The sequence below is a fragment of the Octodon degus genome, unplaced genomic scaffold (genome assembly GCF_000260255.1).
Source record: "Octodon degus isolate 3935 unplaced genomic scaffold, OctDeg1.0 scaffold00046, whole genome shotgun sequence".
NCBI classification, from domain to species: domain Eukaryota; kingdom Metazoa; phylum Chordata; class Mammalia; order Rodentia; family Octodontidae; genus Octodon; species Octodon degus.
This window is the reverse complement of record NW_004524622.1, coordinates 12,000,170-12,021,297: the sequence shown is the minus strand read 5'-3', so window position 1 is coordinate 12,021,297 and position 21,128 is coordinate 12,000,170. Positions and strand designations below refer to the sequence as shown.

Below are 21,128 nucleotides of genomic sequence, written 5' to 3'. Positions count from 1 at the left end.
CTTTAGAACATTCTAGACTTTTCCATGAGCCAAAAACTAAATGGGTACTTTCTTCTTTTTTATTATAAAAAGAGAATAAAAACAGAAAAATTACAAGTGATACAGAAGTTCACTTAATAAAGTAATATCTATTTCACAGTATTTGCTGTAATGTATCATATTGTTTTCCAACCAGTCAATCATATCAGCATATGCATGCATGCAAACATTGGAAGAAGAAATTAAAAGACAAAGAAATATATGAGAAATTAAGAGGAATAAAAGGAGAAACAATTGAAAAAATGTTATAAAACAAATTAGCTATAATCTGCTTCATTCCATAGACCAAAAGAAATCCACAGTACTGTTGTCCTAAGCACCCTGTTTACATACATAGATATATCTCTTTCTCCCACTTCTTCTCCTCAACTCAGTATCTCTTTCCTTCTAAGTAAGTTCATTCTCTTTCCCAGTATCTATTGTACCCTTCAGATTCTATTCTCTCTCTCTCTCTCTCTCTCTCTCTCTCTCTCTCTCTCTCTCTCTCTCTCTCTCACATATATATATATATGAGAGAGAACTTAAGAATGAGAAATAAAAAGTAAAGGTTTATTATTGCATTTCTAAAGAGAAAATTGCTGTTATTATTGATTCACAGTCATATATATTTTCCATGTGTCTTCATATCACCCCTCCTTCCCTGCATGGGGATCTAACTCAGGGTGTCATGTCTGCTAAGCAAGTACTGTACCTCTGAGTGCCACACCCTACCCTTTTTTACAAACTTAAAATTATATGTGGGATATAGGTTTTTTTTCTTTTTTAAAATTATTTTGGTACTAGGAATCAAACTCAGGACCTTGCGCTTGCCAGGCAGGCGTTTATGCTGCTGAGTTATATCCCGGCCCCCATAGTTTTTTAAGATATACAAGTAAGGTCTTAATTATGACTTGCTTTCTCATTCAGCATATTCTAATCCTCTCTGCAAGTCATGTGGCTCATTTGTTATTTTATGTGTTAAATTCATTTCCTTTTTTAAAAAATATTTTAACCATTTACTCATGGTGTATATTTGTATTGCTTCCATCATTAACTTTTTTAGACATTATTTTAGTAAGACAGCTTTCTGTTGTAAATGTATGTTGTGCTCATTTTCCCAAACTCAGGCCAATAATGAATATTTAATAGTTTCTGTTTAGGCAGGTGAAAAATGACCTGAATTTATATTTCCTTAATTATAAATGAAGTGAGTAATTAGTTCACTTTAAAACTTTTCCTGTGGATTGTCACATACATTCTTAGCCTATTTTTCTATTTGTTTTTTTCCTTGCTGAAGTGTAAGACTTTTTTTTTTTTTTTTAGTAGAAAGTTTCTGGCTGGGGTTGTAGCTCAGTAGTGGGGTATTTGCATAGCATGCACAGGGCCTAGTTGTGATTTAGTCAGTGACTTATTTGGATAAATAATTGTGTGTCTTTAAATAACTTTACTTATATCTTGATTATTTAACCTTAACTAAAGATGTTTTTAAACTTGTTTTAAAAATCTGTTTTCCAGGTTACTGTGCATAATGACAGTTATGATACTCTTCATGGTAAGAGTTCCTTTGTTTAATCTGTTCATATGAAATAAATTTATTTTTTTAAATCACATGATTTAATTTTTTTGGTGTTATAGTGATACTTGGAAAGCAGTATGCATCTCTTGTTTAGTTCCATTTAGATTAAATATCACAGATAATCCTTTCACTGGTTATTACTTTAATATTGAATTCAAGGGATGATCTTGTTTTTCTTTGTCCTTTGCATTTAATTTCTCTTTGGTTTTTAACATATTTTCTGAAAGAAAGGAGGGACAAAAAGTCAAAATTTGATTATTCCAAGTATTATTTGCCTCTTACTTTGTTTCAAAAAATGTTTAACATACATCCAAAAGATTAAAGATACTTAGTTTTTCAAGTGCAGGAATCATGATCTGTGATTTTATTGTTAGACAATTGCTTAATGTTGTTCCTGTCCGTTTTTCTTTCTGTTTTCATTTTTTGTAGCAAGTTCAATGAACTCTTTGAATATCCCAGAGTTTGAAGAGTCTGTGAGAGATTGTGAACAAGCTCATTTGAATATGGATAAAAATATAAAATTTTCTATATGGGTATCTTTCTTTGAGATTTATAATGAATGTATTTATGACTTATTTGTCCCTGTATCATCTAAGTTCCAAAAGAGAAAGAACTTGCGCCTTTCCCAAGATGTGAAGGGCTATTCTTTTATAAAAGGTATGCTAATAAATATTTTTATTTTAGCAAAGTTCCCTTTTAGGCTCTGTAGTAGCTATTGGAAAGGAAACAGCAAACTAATATACTTTATATTCATTATAAACATCGAGAAAATAAGAGAAGTTCGTACTTTACAAGTTTTTTTTTTAATATAAAGTCTAGTTTGGTACTGTGTTGAGTATCAATATAATTCATGTTGGTGGGAAAAAATAATTGAAATTTACATTCTGCCACTTTGAGGCAGTCAAAATTTGGAACTATGAAATTTTCTTCCATTGTGATGTTTTTCTAAACATTTGAAACTGTTATTTGTAGGAAATGCGTATTAATATTGCTATGTGCATGTATATATCTTTATATGTGTGTGTAATATTTACAATAAAAATCTCAATTATTGCTCCTTGGTCTTTTGGCTGAGATGAAGTGCAGTATCTGTTTTTGTCAGCTTAATATTTGATATGTTCTATATCTAAGGACAGTATATTAGATGGATTTCTGGAGGTGTGCAGTAGAGTAGGAGCTTGCCCTGTCTCCTCAAAGCATTAAGTGGTTATTGTAGTACTTCCAGGAACGATCCCTCAAAAATTCTTTTTCTTATCTTACTGTAGGTAGTACACTGGTTTTTTTAATATTGTACTTTATTTTTACAAAGTGTTATTAGCAAAATTTTGTGTGAGTCACATACATTCCAGTCTGCATTGTCTCATACATAGTGAGATATTTCTTTAGGTTGAATCTATATTATATTTTGGTTTTCTTTTCCCTGAATGTTTAATTGTAAGGAATGTACCTTTTCATTTTCCCTCTGGCAGTCTATTGAAGAACATTTACTTTATGCATTTGTATAACTTAAGTACTCTAATATAATCTCTTCTGGAATATGAAGTAGCTGAGTTGATTCCAGTTTATGTGTTGTTAAAAGAAAGATGTCATTTTATGTCACTGGGAAAATGTGTTAGATGATGTAGACAAAATCCTTTTTAATATAAATTGATATGTGTTGTTTTATGTTTTAAGATCTACAATGGATTCAAATATCTGATTCTAAAGAAGCATATAGACTTTTAAAATTAGGAATAAAACACCAAAGTGTTGCCTTCACTAAACTCAACAATGCTTCTAGTAGAAGGTAAGAAATAATTCCTTTGAAGTAATCCTGAAACACCCATAGTATTCTGTGCTATGCAGTTCATTTTACAATAAAATTGGTAGTAGGTTCTGTTAAATGACTTTATAGGCATAAAGACCTTTCCTGTAGACTAAAAAGCACTAAATGGAGATGGGGAGATAGCTGAATGGTTTAAGCACCTGCCTGACAAACTCAAGAACCCAGATTTGATCCCCAGTGCCACATGCCGTGCTTTCCCCAGAACCCCAGATGAGACTGACACAAGAGGATCACTACGAGTCCAAGCTGCATAGTGAGACCCTGTACCAAATGAATAAATAAAAGGATTTAAAAATATTTTTTAAAAGTGCTAAATACGGTATTTCTTATCCTGCCAGTATGTTTGCTAATGTTTAGAAAATCTAGGTTTCTTTACTCTTCATGTCAGTATCTAGGTTATTTTTGCAGTTGGCTAGAATGGTGGTCTGTCTTTTCTACTTCATGGATATTCTTTTACTGAAATAGGCCATAATCTCAACAGGTTCAGACAATGCTTTTGATGAATAGAATTGGTTGATGTGAGACAAAGGGAATAAGTTTCAGCAGTGAAATTCTTTAAACAGACTTTCTTATAAGAGGGAGAAGAGTGCTGTCCCCCTATTAATTTGGGCATATATGACTTATGATCCAAATAAGTCTGTATGTGTGTGTGATTTCAAACATATCAAATATATGCTTTGCTTTGAGGATATATTCAAAGAATATTGGCTGTACATAATGTAATTTTTATAAGATGATATTTGCAAGGAAATTGGGAATTATAAATTATTTTATTAATAGATATTAGAATGTCAAAAACAAGTTTTGAGCAATCAGGGCTAAGCAAAGATAGGATTTAGGTAGTCTTGTATTGGCAGTGAAGCAGTGGATTGCCATCTGGTAGGTAGTTGGAAAATTCACTGAAGGACTATAGCTAATACTAGAATAAAATTGAGGTACATTTAGATATTAGGTATCTCCTATTTAAAAATGCAGAAGTTAACAATGAAAAAGTAACTGGATCTTTGTTTCTTTTAGTCACAGCATATTCACTATTAGAATATTACAAATTGAAGATTCTGAAATATCTCGTGTACTTCGAGTCAGTGAGTAAGTTGAATGCTCTTTAAATTGTAACTTTTGAATTGCTTTAAAGAATTTTAAAGTAATTTTTTGTTGTGGTTTGGTTGCTTCAGATTGTCTTTATGTGATCTCGCTGGTTCAGAACGAAGCATTAAGACACAGAATGAAGGTGAACGATTAAGAGAGACTGGGAACATCAATACTTCTTTATTGACTTTGGGAAAGTGTATTAATGTTTTGAAGAATAGTGAAAAGTCAAAGTAAGTGTTATTAGCTATAAGTATTTAAACTTCCAGTTGTGCTGTTTTTTTTTTGGTGGAGCCGGGGATTGAACTCAGGCCCTTGTGCTTGCCAGGGAAGCGCTTATTCTACTGAGCCATCTCCGCGGCCCTAATTGTGCTGTTTTAGTAAATACTTATGCTTTTCTGTAAGGACTGTATAGATTATGATTAAAGTACTTACATCCTGGATTAGAAAAACACAAAAATTTTCGATATCGGGCTGGTGAGATGGCTCAGTGGTCTAAAGCACCTACGTAGAACAAGCTTAGCAAAGCACAGGGACCGCGGTTCAATCCCCCAGCACCACATGCCAGCCAGCCCCCCCCCGGTGGACTGAGCTGGCCACACACACACACACACACACACACACACAAATAAATAAATAAAAAATTAAAAAAAAATTTTCGGTATCAATACCTATCAAGTAAACTGAGTATTTTCTGTAGCATTTATCTGTTCATAGACACTTGAGACAGCTTTCCATGATACTGGGTTAGCATCTAAAGGCACATTTTTCTTATAAAAGTACTACGTAGTCTAGATGGAAAAAATATTTTGTGTACTAATTAGTATTTTAGATTGAGTAACTTGTATACCACCTTTCACCATTTCTAGTTAATGATATTTGATATCATTTTTTATATATCATTTTTTGTATAATTATTGTATAGTAGAGAACACAGCCAGCTTAAATATAGTCTTTATGTTTTTTTGCCTAGTAGATTAACTTTAGGGTTATCAGTAGCAGTACTTAAAGAAAACAAACAGAACAAGTTTTCTACTTGTGGTTAATCACAAATCTAAAGTTTATGACAGCCAGATTAATTATTTCTTATAAGATTATTTATCATGTTTATGAAATTTATTTTAACTTACAGTTTTTTGAAATTTTTTTTCATAGGTTTCAACAGCATGTTCCTTTCCGGGAAAGTAAGCTGACTCACTATTTTCAAAGTTTTTTTAATGGTAAAGGGAAAATATGTATGATTGTCAATGTCAGCCAGTGCAGTTTTACCTATGATGAGACGCTCAATGTATTGAAGTTCTCAGCCATTGCGCAAAAGGTGAATATAATTCAAATTTAGATTAAAATGTTAGTTGTCCTTTATTGGAATATTAATATTCCTTGATGTGTTTCATACTTGTTATTGTAAGCCTAGGAAATAATTGAAAATCAAATACTTGACTAAATGTAAAGTCATAGGAAAATATTGAAAGTTGCCCTGAAAGGATTACAGAATGACTTTTAGTAGTATTAATCATAAATATGTTACAAATTAATGGGTATCCTCAGAATGAGTTATCTACTCTTCTATTAATCTAGAAAGTCTCTTGCCTGAAATAATACTAAGAACTTTATCTAAGAATATAGATTTACTATCATTTCATGTATAAGTAGCCTTTTCTTTTTACAAGTTTCATGTAAGGGTGCTACTGTTTTGGTATTTTTTTTCGTAGTATTAATGCTTAGTTAATTAAATTAACTAAAATTGGTAATAATGAACAGTTTTTGCATTTTCTGTTTTAAAAGTCACATTGGATGTTTTAACAGGTTTGTGTCCCGGATAATTTAAATTCTTCTCAAGAGAAATCTTTTGGGCCAATCAAATCATCTCAAGATGTATCAGACAGTAGTTTGGATAATAAAATATTAAATGTAAAAAGAACAACAATTTCCTGGGAAAATAGTCTAGAAGATCTGATGGAAGATGAAGATGTGGTTGAGAACCTAGAAAAACCTGAAGAAAACCAAAGTAACCCAAGTGTGGAAGCTGAACTTAATGATGAAGATCTAGATAAAACATTAGAGGAAGATAAGGTTTTAATTAGCTGTAAGGAGAACAGAGTATGTATTAAGATCTCATATTTATTTCTATGCTTGGCTGAATTGTCTGTATTTGGGCTACCAATCCCCCTTTTCTTGAGGGATTTGTTCTGTTTTGTGTTTGAGGGAGAGTCTTGCTATATAGTTCAGGCTGACCTTGAACTCACTATGTAGCCCAGTGGACCTTCAACTGGGAACATTCCTCGTGCTTTAGCCTCCTGATAGCTGGAATTACAGGCATGAGCTGTTAGTCGAGCTACCAATTCTTAATACTCCCTCTTCTCGCGTTGGTTTCTTGTTATGTATCCCAGGCTCTCAGCAAATTAGCAAACTCCCAGACTCAAGTTTGATTCCCCATAAATCCTTTAGTAACTAAAGTCTCAGCTGTATTTTTTGAGAGATTTCAAACCTGTGGAAACATGAGTATAATGATCACATATTTAGTTTTCATCTGGATTTGTCAGTTATTATAAATACGTGAATACACTGTTTGGAAATAAGCTATGTACATAATAATACTGTGAAACTAAATATGTTTGCATATATTTCCTCAGATCATGGTGGTTTTTCCTCAGGTTATATGTTCATTCTCATATCTATTAAAATAATAAAATAATAATACTATACCATCCATATTGAAATTTTTCCAGTAATAATGAAGATACCCGCTCTAGTCACTTTGTTTTCATCTATAACTACATGACGAAGGTTAACACATTACTTTTGAGTTTAATATTTAGTAATGTCTGATCTAGCATTGACTTTAAAGTAAAAGATACTTGTTTTGTAGAATGTTTCTACACTAGGTTCATCTGATTGCTTCATATTATATAGGTGAACTTGTGAATGTGTTTTTGCATCATTGCAGAAGACATTTGATGTCTGATTTTTCTATTCTTAGAAATGCTAAATTTTGCTTAGTTAAGGGATAATCTGTTAGATCTTTCTATATTGTAGAAGCATATGATCTGTAGAATGAGACTTCAAATTTCTTGTCCAGTACCCAGTGATTTTAGCATATTCACCATAGTTCTCGTTCACAATCTAAAATGCAGTACCTAAAACATTCACCCAATTTTATTTATTGTTTCTTTAAACATATCTCACTGCTAAGGTAAGTAGGTTTAATAGTGGAGCTTTTTGCTTTTATTTAAATACAGTTCATTTGTTTAAGATGTGTGAATCCTCAGATTTTGGTAATGTTCATATTATCTGTTCCCCTCATGATATGTCCGCCTGCCTCTCCCTCTCTATTTCTCTCTCTGTCTGTCTGTCTGTCTAGTGCTTAGGGTCAAATCCTGGCCTCAGGAAAATGTTCTACCACTTATGTATACTCTTAGCCCACAAAAAACCCTCTAAATAGTGTCATAGAAACACAGGGAAATCTATGTTCATAGACATATTTTAATGCTGTTGACATCTCATATTACAACACTCTTGACTTGCACAAGTCCAAAGCACAAGTATAAGAGTGGTGTCTTGAACTAAATGTTCTCAGTTTAATAACTTTGATCACTGTTTTGTAAAGTCATTTGTGTTCTTATGTTATTCGGCAACAAAATGAAAACTTGAGATGTTCTCTGCATCTCAGTCATGTGGTCTCTGTGTGGTTGAACCTTCCTAATTTTGTCTTTGTAATGTAGTATGTACCTCAGTGACAATATAGACATTTATATAAGACTCCTGTCTTAGAGGTTTTTTTTTTGAGTTGTTTTTATATAATGTTCAAATTTCTGAATATACCAGGAATAAATTTTTATTCAATTTTTAGAGAAAATGCTTAATGTCACAGTTTGTATTGAATTTCATAAGTAAATGCACATATTTTATAATATTACTAGATATTTATAGTTGAGAAATTAACATTTTTGTCTAATATGCAACTTTTTTTTTTTTTTTTTTTTTTTTGCGTTGGAGGAGGTCAAGCCCTGTGCCTGTGGATGCTAGGCAAAGTACTCTAATGCTGAGCTGTATCTCCATTACTAACATTTTACTTTAAAATGTACAAATGATTAGGCATTGTGTGGTTTATTAACATTTTAATTAGATGTTTGAGATTCTTAAAATTTGTTACAAAATATATTGATTTTGTAACATTGATTTTGCACATTTATACTTAGAATGCATATAGTCAGAATAGTCAGAATCTTTTCATCAAAAACTATCAGGCTTGGGGAGATAGCTCAGTACTTGAAGCACATGCCTGGCAAGCGCAAGGACCCAGGTGTGATCCCTGGTACCATGTGCCATGCCAGACCTTGCACTAGGCTGGCCGCCAAAATCAGGTGTGATGGTGCATGCCTCTAATCTCAGTACTGGGGAGGCTGAGACTGGAAGGTCACTATGAGTCCAAATGTGTAGCAAGATCCTGTGCCAAATAAATAATAAATAATTTTATCAGATGTAAATAATGAGAAAAACATTGGAAATTAAAATAAACCAGTTTCCCCATAGTATTCCACCCTCATATAGATTTCCACTTACCAGGCAGGCACTTAGGCCAGCCAGCTAGCTCAGTCCTCAGTATTTTAATAGTTACTGTGTACTGTTTTGTTTTATTTATTTATTTATTGGCAGAACCGGGGATTGAACTCAGGCCCTTGCACTTACCAGGGAAGCACTTACTCCACTGAGCAATCTTCCCAGCCCCTCTACTTACTGTTTTAAACAATGGGAAAATGTATCACTTAAAAAATATATAACTATATATTCATGATAGAATATTATAAAGAACTAGCTCTTGATCACTCATGCTAATAGATTTTTACTATGCATTAATTTTTTATAACCTGAGTGTTTTCAATTAAAAGTAAGTTGAGAAAAATATAAGTATTGATGTGGTCATTATTAACCAGAATAGCATATTGTGTGACAGTACTATAATTCAACCAATTCCATAACTTTGGGTATTGAATTGCATTTCATTTTTTTCTTTATTTAGATACAGTTAGTATCACTAATAATATCAGTGTAATGAGTATTCTTACAGCAAAAGTGCTGAGTCACATCATACAATTGCTTGCTAATTAAAAGTTCTTAATAGTGGAATTTCAAGGTCAGGATATTTATAGAAATATTTTCAGATATAAAAAAGAAATATTGAAAGACAAGCCTTGAGTGAGTTTATTTTGTTGTAGAGAACCTAATCAGAAACCTTGAAAAAAGATTATCAGGAGTTTTCTTAATGCTATAACTTTTTGTGACTCTACTGGCTATATTTAATGTTAAGTACTCTGCTCATTGTCTGCATTGCATGATCATATATGTTTTCAAAGGATATAGTGTTTTACTTGCATCTGGATGACTGTAAATGTTAATGCAGTCAGTTCCTGTAACATTTCTGGCATTTTGGTTAAATATTAGAGTGGTTACCTTAACTTATTTTCTTTGTGAGTCAGTTACTGTAAGTCTCTTTTTTTTTTTTTTTTTCCTGTTAGTTTATTTCTAAAAAGTGGGTGGACTGCGGAGATAGCTCAGCAGTTTAAGCGCCTGCCTAGGCAAGCACAAGGACCTGGATTCAGTCCCCAACACTGAGCTGTCTAAGACTGGGCATGGTGGTACACACCTGTAATCCCAACGCTGGGGAGGCTGAAACAGGAGAATCACTATGAGTCCGAGCTGTTTAGTGATACCCCATATGAAATATCTAAAATTAAAACACAGGTCCACTTTTTCAGATTAATGAATCTACAAAATGTACAATTTTTCAATGAGAATATTAGTATGAAAATGATGTGTATTTATAACTGGCTAAATGAAAATGGGTTGATCTTGAGACATTTTCACAGTATGTCTTTTGAGATGTACTGGTTATTTTCTAAGAATTTTAATATTTACATATTTTAGAAACTGTTGGATTTAATAGAAGACTTGAAAACAAGACTAATTAATGAAAAAAAAGAAAAGTTAACACTGGAATTTAAAATTCGAGAAGAAGTTACACAGGAATTTACTCAGTATTGGGCTCAACGGGAAGCTGATTTTAAGTAAGTTATATCATGATCTAGTGAAAAGTGATAATACGTACTTGTTCTTTTTTTTAACCTATGTTCTTGTTTTATATTAGGTGACTTTGTACAATCTCAAACAGTTGGTACTAATTCCCACACATGACTTCAAATTTGTTTTTATCCTATAATATACTTAATCTTAGAAATTTAAAACAAAACACAGAGTATTGTCTTGTTTCTTGATCAAAATAATTTGTTTTATGAAGGGAAACGCTTCTCCAGGAACGAGAAAGATTAGAAGAAAATGCGGAATGTCGTTTGGCTATCTTCAAAGATTTAATTGACAAAGGTGACATCCAAGATGAACCAACATACGGAATTTGTGCCACAAAAGTTGAAAATGAGGTATGTTCACTGAATTGTTAAAATTTAGTGAGACTTTGGTACCAGTGATGAGGCATTTAAAATTAAAATAAATTATGTATGTTTTATTAGAGATATAAGCTCAGGTAGTTTAAATATAACTTCCAGCTTGGGAAAATTTATATTACTGTTATAGTTATTTCCTGTTTTGGTATTGCTGAGCTACCATATTGATTTTAGGGAGATAAGAATCCTTTTTGTCTGAATATGGCATATTCTGAGATTTGTGTAAAGTTTTTTTCACTTAAAGCTTTAAGGTTTAAGGAACCTATAAAGTCATTTAGTTACTGCTTAGATTATAAAAAGTTTATTATACATAATAAAAAATTAACATTCCTTACCCTTAAGGTAAATTTATCCTTTTCTGATGCTTTCATTCATTCTGAAATTGATCATGTTTTGGTGGGTTGTGGGAAGCTTTATTCATTTTGGTTTTGGGTCACTCAGTTAAGGGGCTTGGGACAATGATGTCCAAGCTGTTGCCATCAAACCACTATCATGTGTCCTGGATAGGGTTTGGAACATGGACTGAGTTTTGAAAATGGAAGCTTGTTTCCTGGGTTATCCTAAAGAGCCATTTAAGAATCATAATTGTAAATATACCTATACTTAGTAATCGTAATTTTTCTATGGCAGTTTGTGATATTTTTATGAGGGAATATATCTCATGGTACATAAAATAGAAAAATAATGAAGCAAGTTAATGGTGCTTATATGTAACTTAAAGAACTTTAAGTTTTGATTTTTTTTCCTGTTTTAAAACTGTACATATCAGGTGGTGCCAAATGTAAGAGTAAAACCAACTGTTAATGTTAGACATGGTTTTTGCTGTTTTTAGGATGCACATAATTGTGTAGGATTCGAAGATATTATTGGTTCTCTTCAACATGATATCACTGATATTAAGAAGCAGGTTGAAATTGCTCACTCATGTATTGCATCTCTTGCTGATCCTCAGGAAGCTATTGCTTGTTTGCAACTAAAGTTTGATCAAGTTAAAATTGAATTAGCTAAAACCAAAGAAGAATTAATTAAAACCAAAGAGGAGTTAAAAAAAAGAGAAAATGGTAAGCAGATTTATTTCATTTTTATTAGATACAATAAACACATAGAAAATACAGTTGGTAAGTATAACAGATTTATGTAATTTATTTACCATAGTGACCAGAAAATTCTTTGATCTGGGTAACATTTTACTATTTTACCTTTGTATTACTTTAGTAATTTACTACTAATTTTTTTACTTTCATTTTCTTTTAGACCAATATTATTTGAAAAACTTCTAAAAACACCTCTGAATACTAATTTTATAAATAAATATAAGAAATTCCTTAAGAAACTGCAAATGCATAATTTTTTTTTTCTGTATTTTTTTAGGCAGGGGTCTACAGGGTGTTAGTGTCTCACTACTAGATTGGACTCGTAGTGGTTCTCCTGTTTACAGCCTCCCAAGTGCTGGGATTACAGGTGCATGCCACCACGCCCTCTCAATTGTTGTCTCAGTGCACCCCGAAAGCATGGCCAGCATGGCAGGCCTGGGGATTGAATCCCGGGTCCCTGTGCCTGCTTGTAGGCACTTTAATCCGCTGAGCTATTTGGCGGCCCACAAATGCATAAATTTTATTTTCTCTAGTTTTTATGAATTCTTACAATGTAGATTCTCTTATTAACTCAAATAAAGTGGATTAAAACAGTTGTCAGATTAATGCAAATATAGTTTTGGGTTTTAAGAGAAAAGGAATAGACTGCCTTTTTGTGAAACAAGTGAGTAGAAAATAGCAAGTCAGAGGTGCTTTTCATGAGGTGCCCTGAAGCGCACCAACTCCTTTCTTCTCTGATGTTAGTGCCTCTTTTTTTTTTTTTTTTTTTTTTAAATATATTTGGTACAGGGTCTCACTGAGCAGCTCAGACTTGTAGTGATCTCATGTTTTCAGCCACCCCAGCTCTGAGATTAAGGTGTGAGCTACCATACCCAGTCTTGGTGGGTGGCACTGGCGTGGCATGTGGTGCCTGGGATCCAATCCCAGTCCCTGCACTTGCCTGAATAGACATTAGTCTACTGAACTATTTCACTGACCCATAGTGCCTCTTTTTCACTAGCTAGCATGTATTACTTAGTTTTACTCTGGATTTTGAATGTGGCTTTTTCTGAAATGCCCTCTTATTGTTGAATTATCAAATGTGTTTTTTTTATGCAGTCAAAATATTTTTTTCTCATTGTAACACTATAGAAATGTATGTTTCATAGTTTTTCATTGATCTATTTTAAATGCCTAGCTATTTATTTTGAGTATTCTTTTATTGTTTCAGAATCGCAAGTATTAGTTCAAGAGCTCACGACCTCTGATAAGGTAATATTTTAAGATTTATGTTATTTTGGTAATGAACTTAAATTAATGGAAGACCGTGAACTATAACTGTGTTTGCTCATTTAAGTAATTTTTAAAATGTAACAAATGAAGTTGATTTGAGAAATTGAAAAATATAAGTATCTTCATATTTTAGGTGACAGCCAGGACATTTTAAATTTTCCAGGATGCTTAGGCATATACCAAACACTTACATATCTTTTAAAAAGCTTCAGCAGGTAGGATTACAGTTCTTTGTTTTACTTTTTCTCCTGAACGATCATCTTGGAAACAATTCTGTATCAGCACATAGCAGATTTATCTCATTATTTTAGTAGATTTCTTTCTCTTTTTTTGTTTTATGCAGGATCTTACTATGCAGCTCAGGTTCCTAGGGTTCCTCCTGTTTTCAAGCCTCCCAGCCTCCCAGCACTGGGATTACACGTGTGCCCCACCAAGCCCGGCCTTGGTGGCCAACTCAGTGAGCCTGGGGGGGGGGGGGGGGCTGGGGTCGACTCAGCATGTGGTGCCAGGATTGAACCCCGGTTGCTGCACTTGCCTAAGCAGGCACTTAGTCTGCTGAGCTATCTCACCATCCCTGGTTTCATGTTATTGATTAGATATATTTAAATAGCATTTTATCTAAAGTTACTAAGGGTTTTAAAACGTGAGATATAGTCTGAGCAGATGACAGCATGTGAATGAAGGTTACTTTAGGAGCATCCCACCACTTTGTGACTTCTGATTATATATTCACCCCTACTGGTTGAACGTAGAGTTGACATTTATAATTCTGAAATTGAAATTACAAGTGTTTGTGAAACTGAAGTAAGTTTAGAGCAATAAACCTAACATTTAAAAACAACTATTATATTTTTCTTTCTCCAACATAGGTGTTTTATTTTATTTAAACTTATTAAAAATTTATTCTTTTAAAAAAGTATAAGATACAGTTGGATATAAATAATTCAAGATGTAACTTCTATTATTTTAAAAAGTAACCCAAATAATATGCCTAAAAGATTTAACATTCAGACAATTCTAATAATTTAAACCAAGACTAATTTAGTATGAGTATAGAATTGCTTATCCAGACATTCAATTCAATTTTTTCTTATACATATCTGAATGTGTGAGAATTTAGAAGAATTTGACCTCTTCAAGATAGTCATCTCAAAAACTATGTGCCTTGCATGTGAGAGAAAAGAATTGTCTTATCTTTCTCATAGCTGAGAGAAAATACCCAACACCCAGAGTAAAGCAGGAAAGGCTCATTTCAGTGCACAGTCTAGAGGTTTCAGCAGTCAGGCCTAGCATCACATTCTTAATTCCAGTATCATACACCCCAGATCTAGCCCCCTCCAAAAGCCCATCATTGCCTGCCTGAAGCTTTGGTAAAACATCTGGATACATGTGATAATAAGATTATGTATCCTTTGGAAGTTTAAGCCTCAGCTAATTGGAAGGGGAGCTCTGAGGTGAAAGTAAGTCTGATATTTTTAAATAATAACAGATCATAATCAGTTTTTTTCTTAAAACTTACTTTCATTGTATGCATTATTCCTATGTACCAGCAAAGATATTTTCTTTAAAAACTTATGTACTGTTGCATGTAAAGTTCTTAAGGGTTTTTAGCTTTTTATAAAGAAAAATATATATAATTTCATTTGCAGTTCAGGCCAAGATGGGACAGTTAAGGTTCCTTTGTATTTTAAAGCTAGTCTCTAATACTAACAACCATTCTGTCAATCTTCTGGACATTAAATGAGATGTTTTAGTTTTTCTCATGGTACTGGGAACTGAACTGAGAGGTTTTCACGGCAGGTGAGTGGTCCACCTGAGCTGTACCTCCAGCACAGGTAGGCTTTGTTATTGCAGGAGTATCAGACTGTCTTTTCTCTAGTAGCAGTTCTTTCTTTTGGTATTTAAATATGTTTTTCAGTCTTCCTGACTTTTCTGAACTTGAGCTGGGAGAACTATCCAATTCATTGAGGAGGAGTAAGGATGAGAAACAAGAAAGAATTTGTTTCAGGCAAGAAGCAGTCATTGTCTATTGTTTGCCAAGTTTTGTGCTAGATTATGGCAGATATACAGATCAATAAAAGTTAATTCTTTTAAATCCAGTTCATCCTCTACCTCCAGTAGAGAGAAGTAGATAAACCTAATTATAATGCAGTGTGTAATGGTAATCAGTGAGTGCAAGAAGCTGAGAGCAAGTAAGGGTTTAGGAAATACTTTGTGGAGATGGAAATGATTTAGATTTGTTACAGTTGAATGGGCCAAAATGTAGCCCAGGTTCTTGTGTATAGCAAGGAAAGTAAGTAGCTGCATTTATTGATGATAACAGAACAATAAGTAGGAACAGAGAGAATGGCAAAGGGAAAAAGAGACTCAAAGTGCAGAAGAAAATAAAGAAGCCCAGTCACTCAGGCTTCCAGTATTTATAGTCAGACACCACTGACCTATGGTGCCTCCCACTGTCTCAGTGATGGCAGTAATCTGCAAGACCTCCTGAGTGTAAGCCTGGTAATCATTAGGGTCGTGTGGCATTTACAGTTGAATGAAGGGAAGATAATGACTCAGCTCCTTTGTTTGTAACTATGCTGAAGGGTAAGTAAAACTTTGCCGAGGAAAGGTGACAGAGAAGACAGTTGATAGCTAGGAAGAACAAGAAGGCAAACTAGTTACAGGAATCAAAGCTTACTAGGCTTGAGCGTAAGGGACACTTTCCTAGTGTGTGTGAATTTCCTGAGTTTAAACTCTGGCATCATAATAAAAGTAAACAAAAAAAGCCAAGTTACAGAAATGAAAAGTCTTCACAAAAGTACAATTCATTGTTCAGGAAGAAAGTTTAGAGCAAAGATAAATGAAGCTGGGAGTATTAGAAAAGGATAAGATAGAGGAAGTACAGTTTAAGAGATTCTGGTTATAAAACAAAACAGTTGTTAATTCTAGAGTAGAGCCTTCAGGTTTCCAATAAAATAGAAACATTTTTGGTCAGTGCTTTCATATTTTTCTTTTGAAAGCACACTTGAGTGTGATCGTAGGGATGTGTCTTTCCCAGTTGACCCCATATGTTACATATTTGCCTGAACCATCAGTTATTTGAGAGTAAAACTTAAGAAATAGCTTAGAAAATTTTAAAGTAAACAAGTGTAAAGTAAAAATTCTGTGGTATACCATGAGGTTATTTATGTAGCTTGCACATTTATTGTAGATTTCTATATGTGAATTAATTTTAATTTTGCTTTAGGACAAGGCTGGCATATCTTCAATAAGCAATACATCAACTTTTAACAAAACTGCTGAAATTCCTAAGGACAGCAAAAATACAACCTATTTACAAAAGAAAAGAGTAAATGAAAATGACCTTCAACAAGATGAACCACCAACAAAGAAAGGTAATAATACTTTAGCTCCTAGCAAGAGGCTTTTTAAGAAAGCTAATTCAGTCAGATGCGGTGGTACATGCCTGTAATCCCAGTGCTTGGGAGGCTGAGACAGGTGGGTCTCCATAAGTTTTGAGGCCAGCCAGGGCTACATAGTGAATTTAATGCTAGCTTGAACTAAATAGCGAGACCCTGTCTTAAAAAAAAGAAAGAAAGAAAACCAAGAAAGCTAATTCATAAACTAGTAAATGGAAAGTTAGAAATTGGAGAAAACTACTTTAAGGAAAAATCTTGAGAAAAATTGTCATAATTTTTTATGTTAACACATTATAACTGTCTGGAAGATGGATATATTTAAAACTTTTAAATTTATTAAAAATAAAAACCTGGGGCCGGGGAGATGGCTCAGTGGAATAAGCACTTCCCTGGCAAGCGCAAGGGTCTGAGTTCAGTCCCCGGTTCTGTCAAAAAATAAAATAAAATAAAATAAAATAAAATAAAATAAAATAAAATAAAATAAAAACCTTTATGTATTTAGTACAAGGTCTCACTATGCAGCTCAGACTTGTAGTGACCCTCCTGTCTCAGCCACCCCAGCACTGAGATTTTAGGCATGCGCCACCATGCCCAGTTTCAGTGTTGGTACTTGTCTGGGGCCGGCACATCATGCAGTGCTGGGGATAAAACCCAGGCCCTTGCGCTTGCCAGGCAGGCCCTTGCGCTTGCCAGGCAGCCCTTAGACCACCAAGCTATCTCTCTAGCCCAAAATTTATTTTTAGATAGTTTACTTTTAGAAGTTTCTTTTGTATGTCTTTCTTTTTCTTTTTTTTTTTTTTCTTTTTTGGCGAGACCAGGGATTGAACTCAGGCCCTTGTGCTTGCCAGGGACTCACTTATTCCACTGAGCCATCTCTTTGGCCCCTGTATGTCTACTTTCACTCTACTTATGTAATAGTTAAAGTCACTTTCATACATACAGTACCTATTTTATCAATCTATTTTTTCCCTTTGTATTCTTTCATTTAGAGAAACATATTTGTAAGACTCTTTGTTTAACATTACTATAAACAACAAATTTGTTGAGTTATGTTTAAAAAGTTATGAGATAGTCTGATAATAATGCATACATTGAAGACTATCTGAAAAATTCATATGAGGTAGTAGACAAGTTTGTGTAAAATAAAGGGAAATCATTGAGATTCTTAGAGTTTAACACTGAAAGTTAGAGACAGTAGGTAGAAATAGCTGATAGTACAGTCATTGGGTTGGTTATGAGAAGGTCTCCCAGAGTGGTCCCACTCCTGGCACCAAATTCTGTCTTGGTTAATTTTCTCTAATTGCTGAGACAAAATACCCACATCCCAAATTAAGGAAAGAAAGGTTTACTTACACAGTTTGTGGAGGTTTAAGTCCACACTCATCTAGCTCCAAGGCAGTGTGGCGCAAGCAGAGGACAGCAGTTCACAGCAGCGGAAAACAGCAAGAGCAAAATGGGAGAAGCAAATGGCAGAGGAGCTGTGGCAGAGAGCAAGCCTCTCCCTCTTTTATGTTGTAGGCAGGCTGTCCACTCCAGGCCAGGTATAGTGCTCACACCCATAATCCTAGAAGCACTCACTCATAATCCCAGCATTGGATCTTCAATTAATCACAAACTCTCTTGCCCATCATTGCGTGAGGGTTTAGGGGGAACTAGACACAAACGTAACAAGATAGGTCGTGGGTTATACTGATTTCCATTAGAAAAAGAATTTTCAAGGCATGTCAGTGAGAAGCATGAAGAAGAATTTTAGAAGTACTCGTACAGACCTTCAGGAGAGAGATGCTTTATAGTTAGGGGCTGAGACTCGTATGTTTACTTGTTGGCTTCAAGATGAGTAAAGAAGAAAAGACACCCCTCCCCTTTTTGGAGTGAATTTCTTGGAAAATTTTTGGAGTAAAAACTTTTGTATCCTGAAGCTACAATTTTTCTTAAAAGTACAGTTTAAAAATTGTGACTTTCCTTGTCTTTTTCTCTTCTATGTCTTCTACGTTATCAAAACTATTCAGGTAACTACCATCATTTTGCTATACTTTTTGTAACTGTTATTAACTTGTGGGACTATAGTTTTTATTTTATTTATTATTTATTTATTCATTTACTTGTGGCCAGCTCAGCCTGCCTTGGGGACAGGGCTGGCATGGCATGTGGTGCTGGAGGTGAACCACAGTCCCTGCGCTTGCCTAAGTTTACCTAAGCAGATGCTTTAGACCGCTGAGCTATCTCACCGGCCCAGAACCATAGTTTTGTTTATTTTATTTTATTTTTTTTAAATATTTATTTATTTATTTATTTATATTTATTTTTTGTGTGTGGCCAGCTCAGCCCACCAGGGGGCGGGCGGGCTGGCATGTGGTGCTGGGGGATTGAACCGAGGTCCCTGTGCTTTGCTTGGCTTAGCTTGTTCTAAGTAGGTGCTTTAGACCACTGAGCTATCTCACCAGTCCAAACCATAGTTTTTAGATAAATAGGCTTATAATATATTTTGCAACATGTTTTTTTTCCCATTAATATCTTATTTTGTTTTTTCCATAATTTTTATATGCTTGACTATTGACTTATAAGATAATATTTTGGTTTTGTTAAAAATTTCTGGGTTAATAACAATTTTCCTATTTATTAAGGTCCTATACTTATGAATTCATACATCACTGAAGACCAAAAGAAAAGTGAAGAAATGCAACAGACTGTTTCAGATGAGGATGACATTACAGTTTTACAAGAAAAGAATAAAGAGCTTAAAACACTTGTACTCCTTGCTAAGAATGAGCTTAGAAACGAAAAGGAGGAGAAAGAAAAATTAAATGAACAGATTGATTGTTTGCATCAGCAACTTTCTTCTTCTGAAAAAAAGAGTTTAACTTTAAGTGTAGAGGTCCAACAAATTCAGGCAAATTATGACAGTATAAATGCTGAACTAAGTGTACAGAAAAATATAAATCAAGAACAGAAAGAAAAGATCATGAAATTGTCAGAGGACATAGAAGTTGCTACAAAAACCATCGTAAGCAATGTCTTACAAATAAAATTAATGCAGACAAAAATAGATGAGCTGCGTTCACTTGATTCAGTTTCTCAGACCTCCAACATAGATTTACTCCAGCTCAGGACTCGGTCGAGTGACACACACTCACACCTTGCAAGTAGTAATTTCTTGGTGAATAAGCAGGTTAAAGAATGTCATATTCAAGAACTCAGTGGGGAAAGTTCTTTCCACTCTAGTATTGAAGCCATTTGGCAAGAATGTAAGGAAATTGTGAAGGCCTCTTCCCAAAAAAGTCATCAGATCCAAGAATTACAACAACAAATTGAAAAATTACAGGCAGAAATTGAAGGTTATAGGGATGAAAACAATATACTAAAAGTAAAGCACAGAGAGGTTGAGAATCAAGATAACCTGCAAAAAGAAAATCTTATACAGCAGCTGAAAGAAGAACTGCAAGAGAAAAGTCTTAGTCTCAATGTTCAAGCACAGCTTGTAGTTGAAGGAAAGAAAGCTCTTTCAGAACTTACACAAGATGTTATTTTTTATAAAGCAAAAATAAAAGAACTTGAAACAATCGTAGAGACTCAGAAAGATGAATGTAGTAATTTAGCCAAATTACAGCAAGACATTTTGGTAAAGGAATCTGTCATTTTAAAGCTAGAAGAAAATCTCAAGGAATTTCAAGCAAATCTTAAGGATTCTATCAAAAATACCAAAGACTTAAGTGAAAAAGAAGTTACACTGAAAGAAGAAATCACACAGTTAACAAATAATTTGCAGCATCTGAAGCATTCACTTCAGTTAAAGGAAGAAGAAAAAGAGGCCAATAGACAAGAAACAGAAAAGTAAGACCAATTTTATTTCAGTGATTTTTAAAATATGCTTAGCATTCATTTTTCTACCTAGTTAAGCAGTTCAATTTGTTAAAGTATATATGTTGAGTGAAGAACTTGAATTTTGTTAATGCAAACCTTTAGAAACCAATGTTACATGCAGAGATTTCCCATCCAAGCTTGTGCATTCAAAATTTGTGAAAAAAGGTACTTTTGTAATGATTGCTATCAGTTCAGAGTGATTTTGAGCGGTTATTGATGTATCACTATAGAAAAGTGTTCTGTGTTTCTTAGACTGAAAGAAGAACTCTCTGTAAACTCTGCTCTTACCAAAAGTCTGAAAACAGACCTTCGGAGAAAGGAAGAAGATTATGCAGAGCTGAAAGAGAAACTGACTGATGCCAAAAAGCAGATTGAGCAAGTGCAGAAAGAGGTAGGTTGTATGAAAAGTTCTGTGGCCCATCTCATATGGGAAAGATCACTTCTCTTATTTAAAAAGTTTAGAAGACTAGAGGATTTATCAGCTTCATAATGTTTATTTTTCTTTCTTTTTTTTTTAATTATTTTTTTTATTTT

General features: G+C 33.8%; 1 protein-coding gene and 1 non-coding gene across 8 annotated transcripts in view; both read left to right on the top strand.

Annotated features, from left to right (window-relative positions):
• The window catches only part of Kif20b (kinesin family member 20B), a 53,780-nt gene that overhangs the window by 5,366 nt on the left and 27,286 nt on the right, over positions 1 to 21,128 (top strand). For 6 of the 7 annotated variants that reach the window (XM_023716229.1, XM_023716233.1, XM_023716231.1 and 3 more), the window contains 14 exons: positions 1,534 to 1,570; positions 2,024 to 2,251; positions 3,269 to 3,380; positions 4,437 to 4,508; positions 4,595 to 4,741; positions 5,664 to 5,826; positions 6,315 to 6,608; positions 10,434 to 10,573; positions 10,804 to 10,942; positions 11,799 to 12,027; positions 13,271 to 13,311; positions 16,562 to 16,709; positions 19,358 to 20,564; positions 20,847 to 20,985. In XM_023716229.1, the coding sequence (XP_023571997.1) occupies positions 1,534 to 1,570; positions 2,024 to 2,251; positions 3,269 to 3,380; positions 4,437 to 4,508; positions 4,595 to 4,741; positions 5,664 to 5,826; positions 6,315 to 6,608; positions 10,434 to 10,573; positions 10,804 to 10,942; positions 11,799 to 12,027; positions 13,271 to 13,311; positions 16,562 to 16,709; positions 19,358 to 20,564; positions 20,847 to 20,985 (3,096 nt within the window). The remainder of the gene's footprint in view (positions 1 to 1,533; positions 1,571 to 2,023; positions 2,252 to 3,268; positions 3,381 to 4,436; positions 4,509 to 4,594; positions 4,742 to 5,663; positions 5,827 to 6,314; positions 6,609 to 10,433; positions 10,574 to 10,803; positions 10,943 to 11,798; positions 12,028 to 13,270; positions 13,312 to 16,561; positions 16,710 to 19,357; positions 20,565 to 20,846; positions 20,986 to 21,128) is intronic. The other variant, XM_023716232.1, reaches the window with a different exon arrangement.
• Positions 2,645 to 2,832, top strand: LOC111817016. The gene has a single exon (XR_002821309.1). It is a non-coding gene; the product is annotated as a U2 spliceosomal RNA (small nuclear RNA).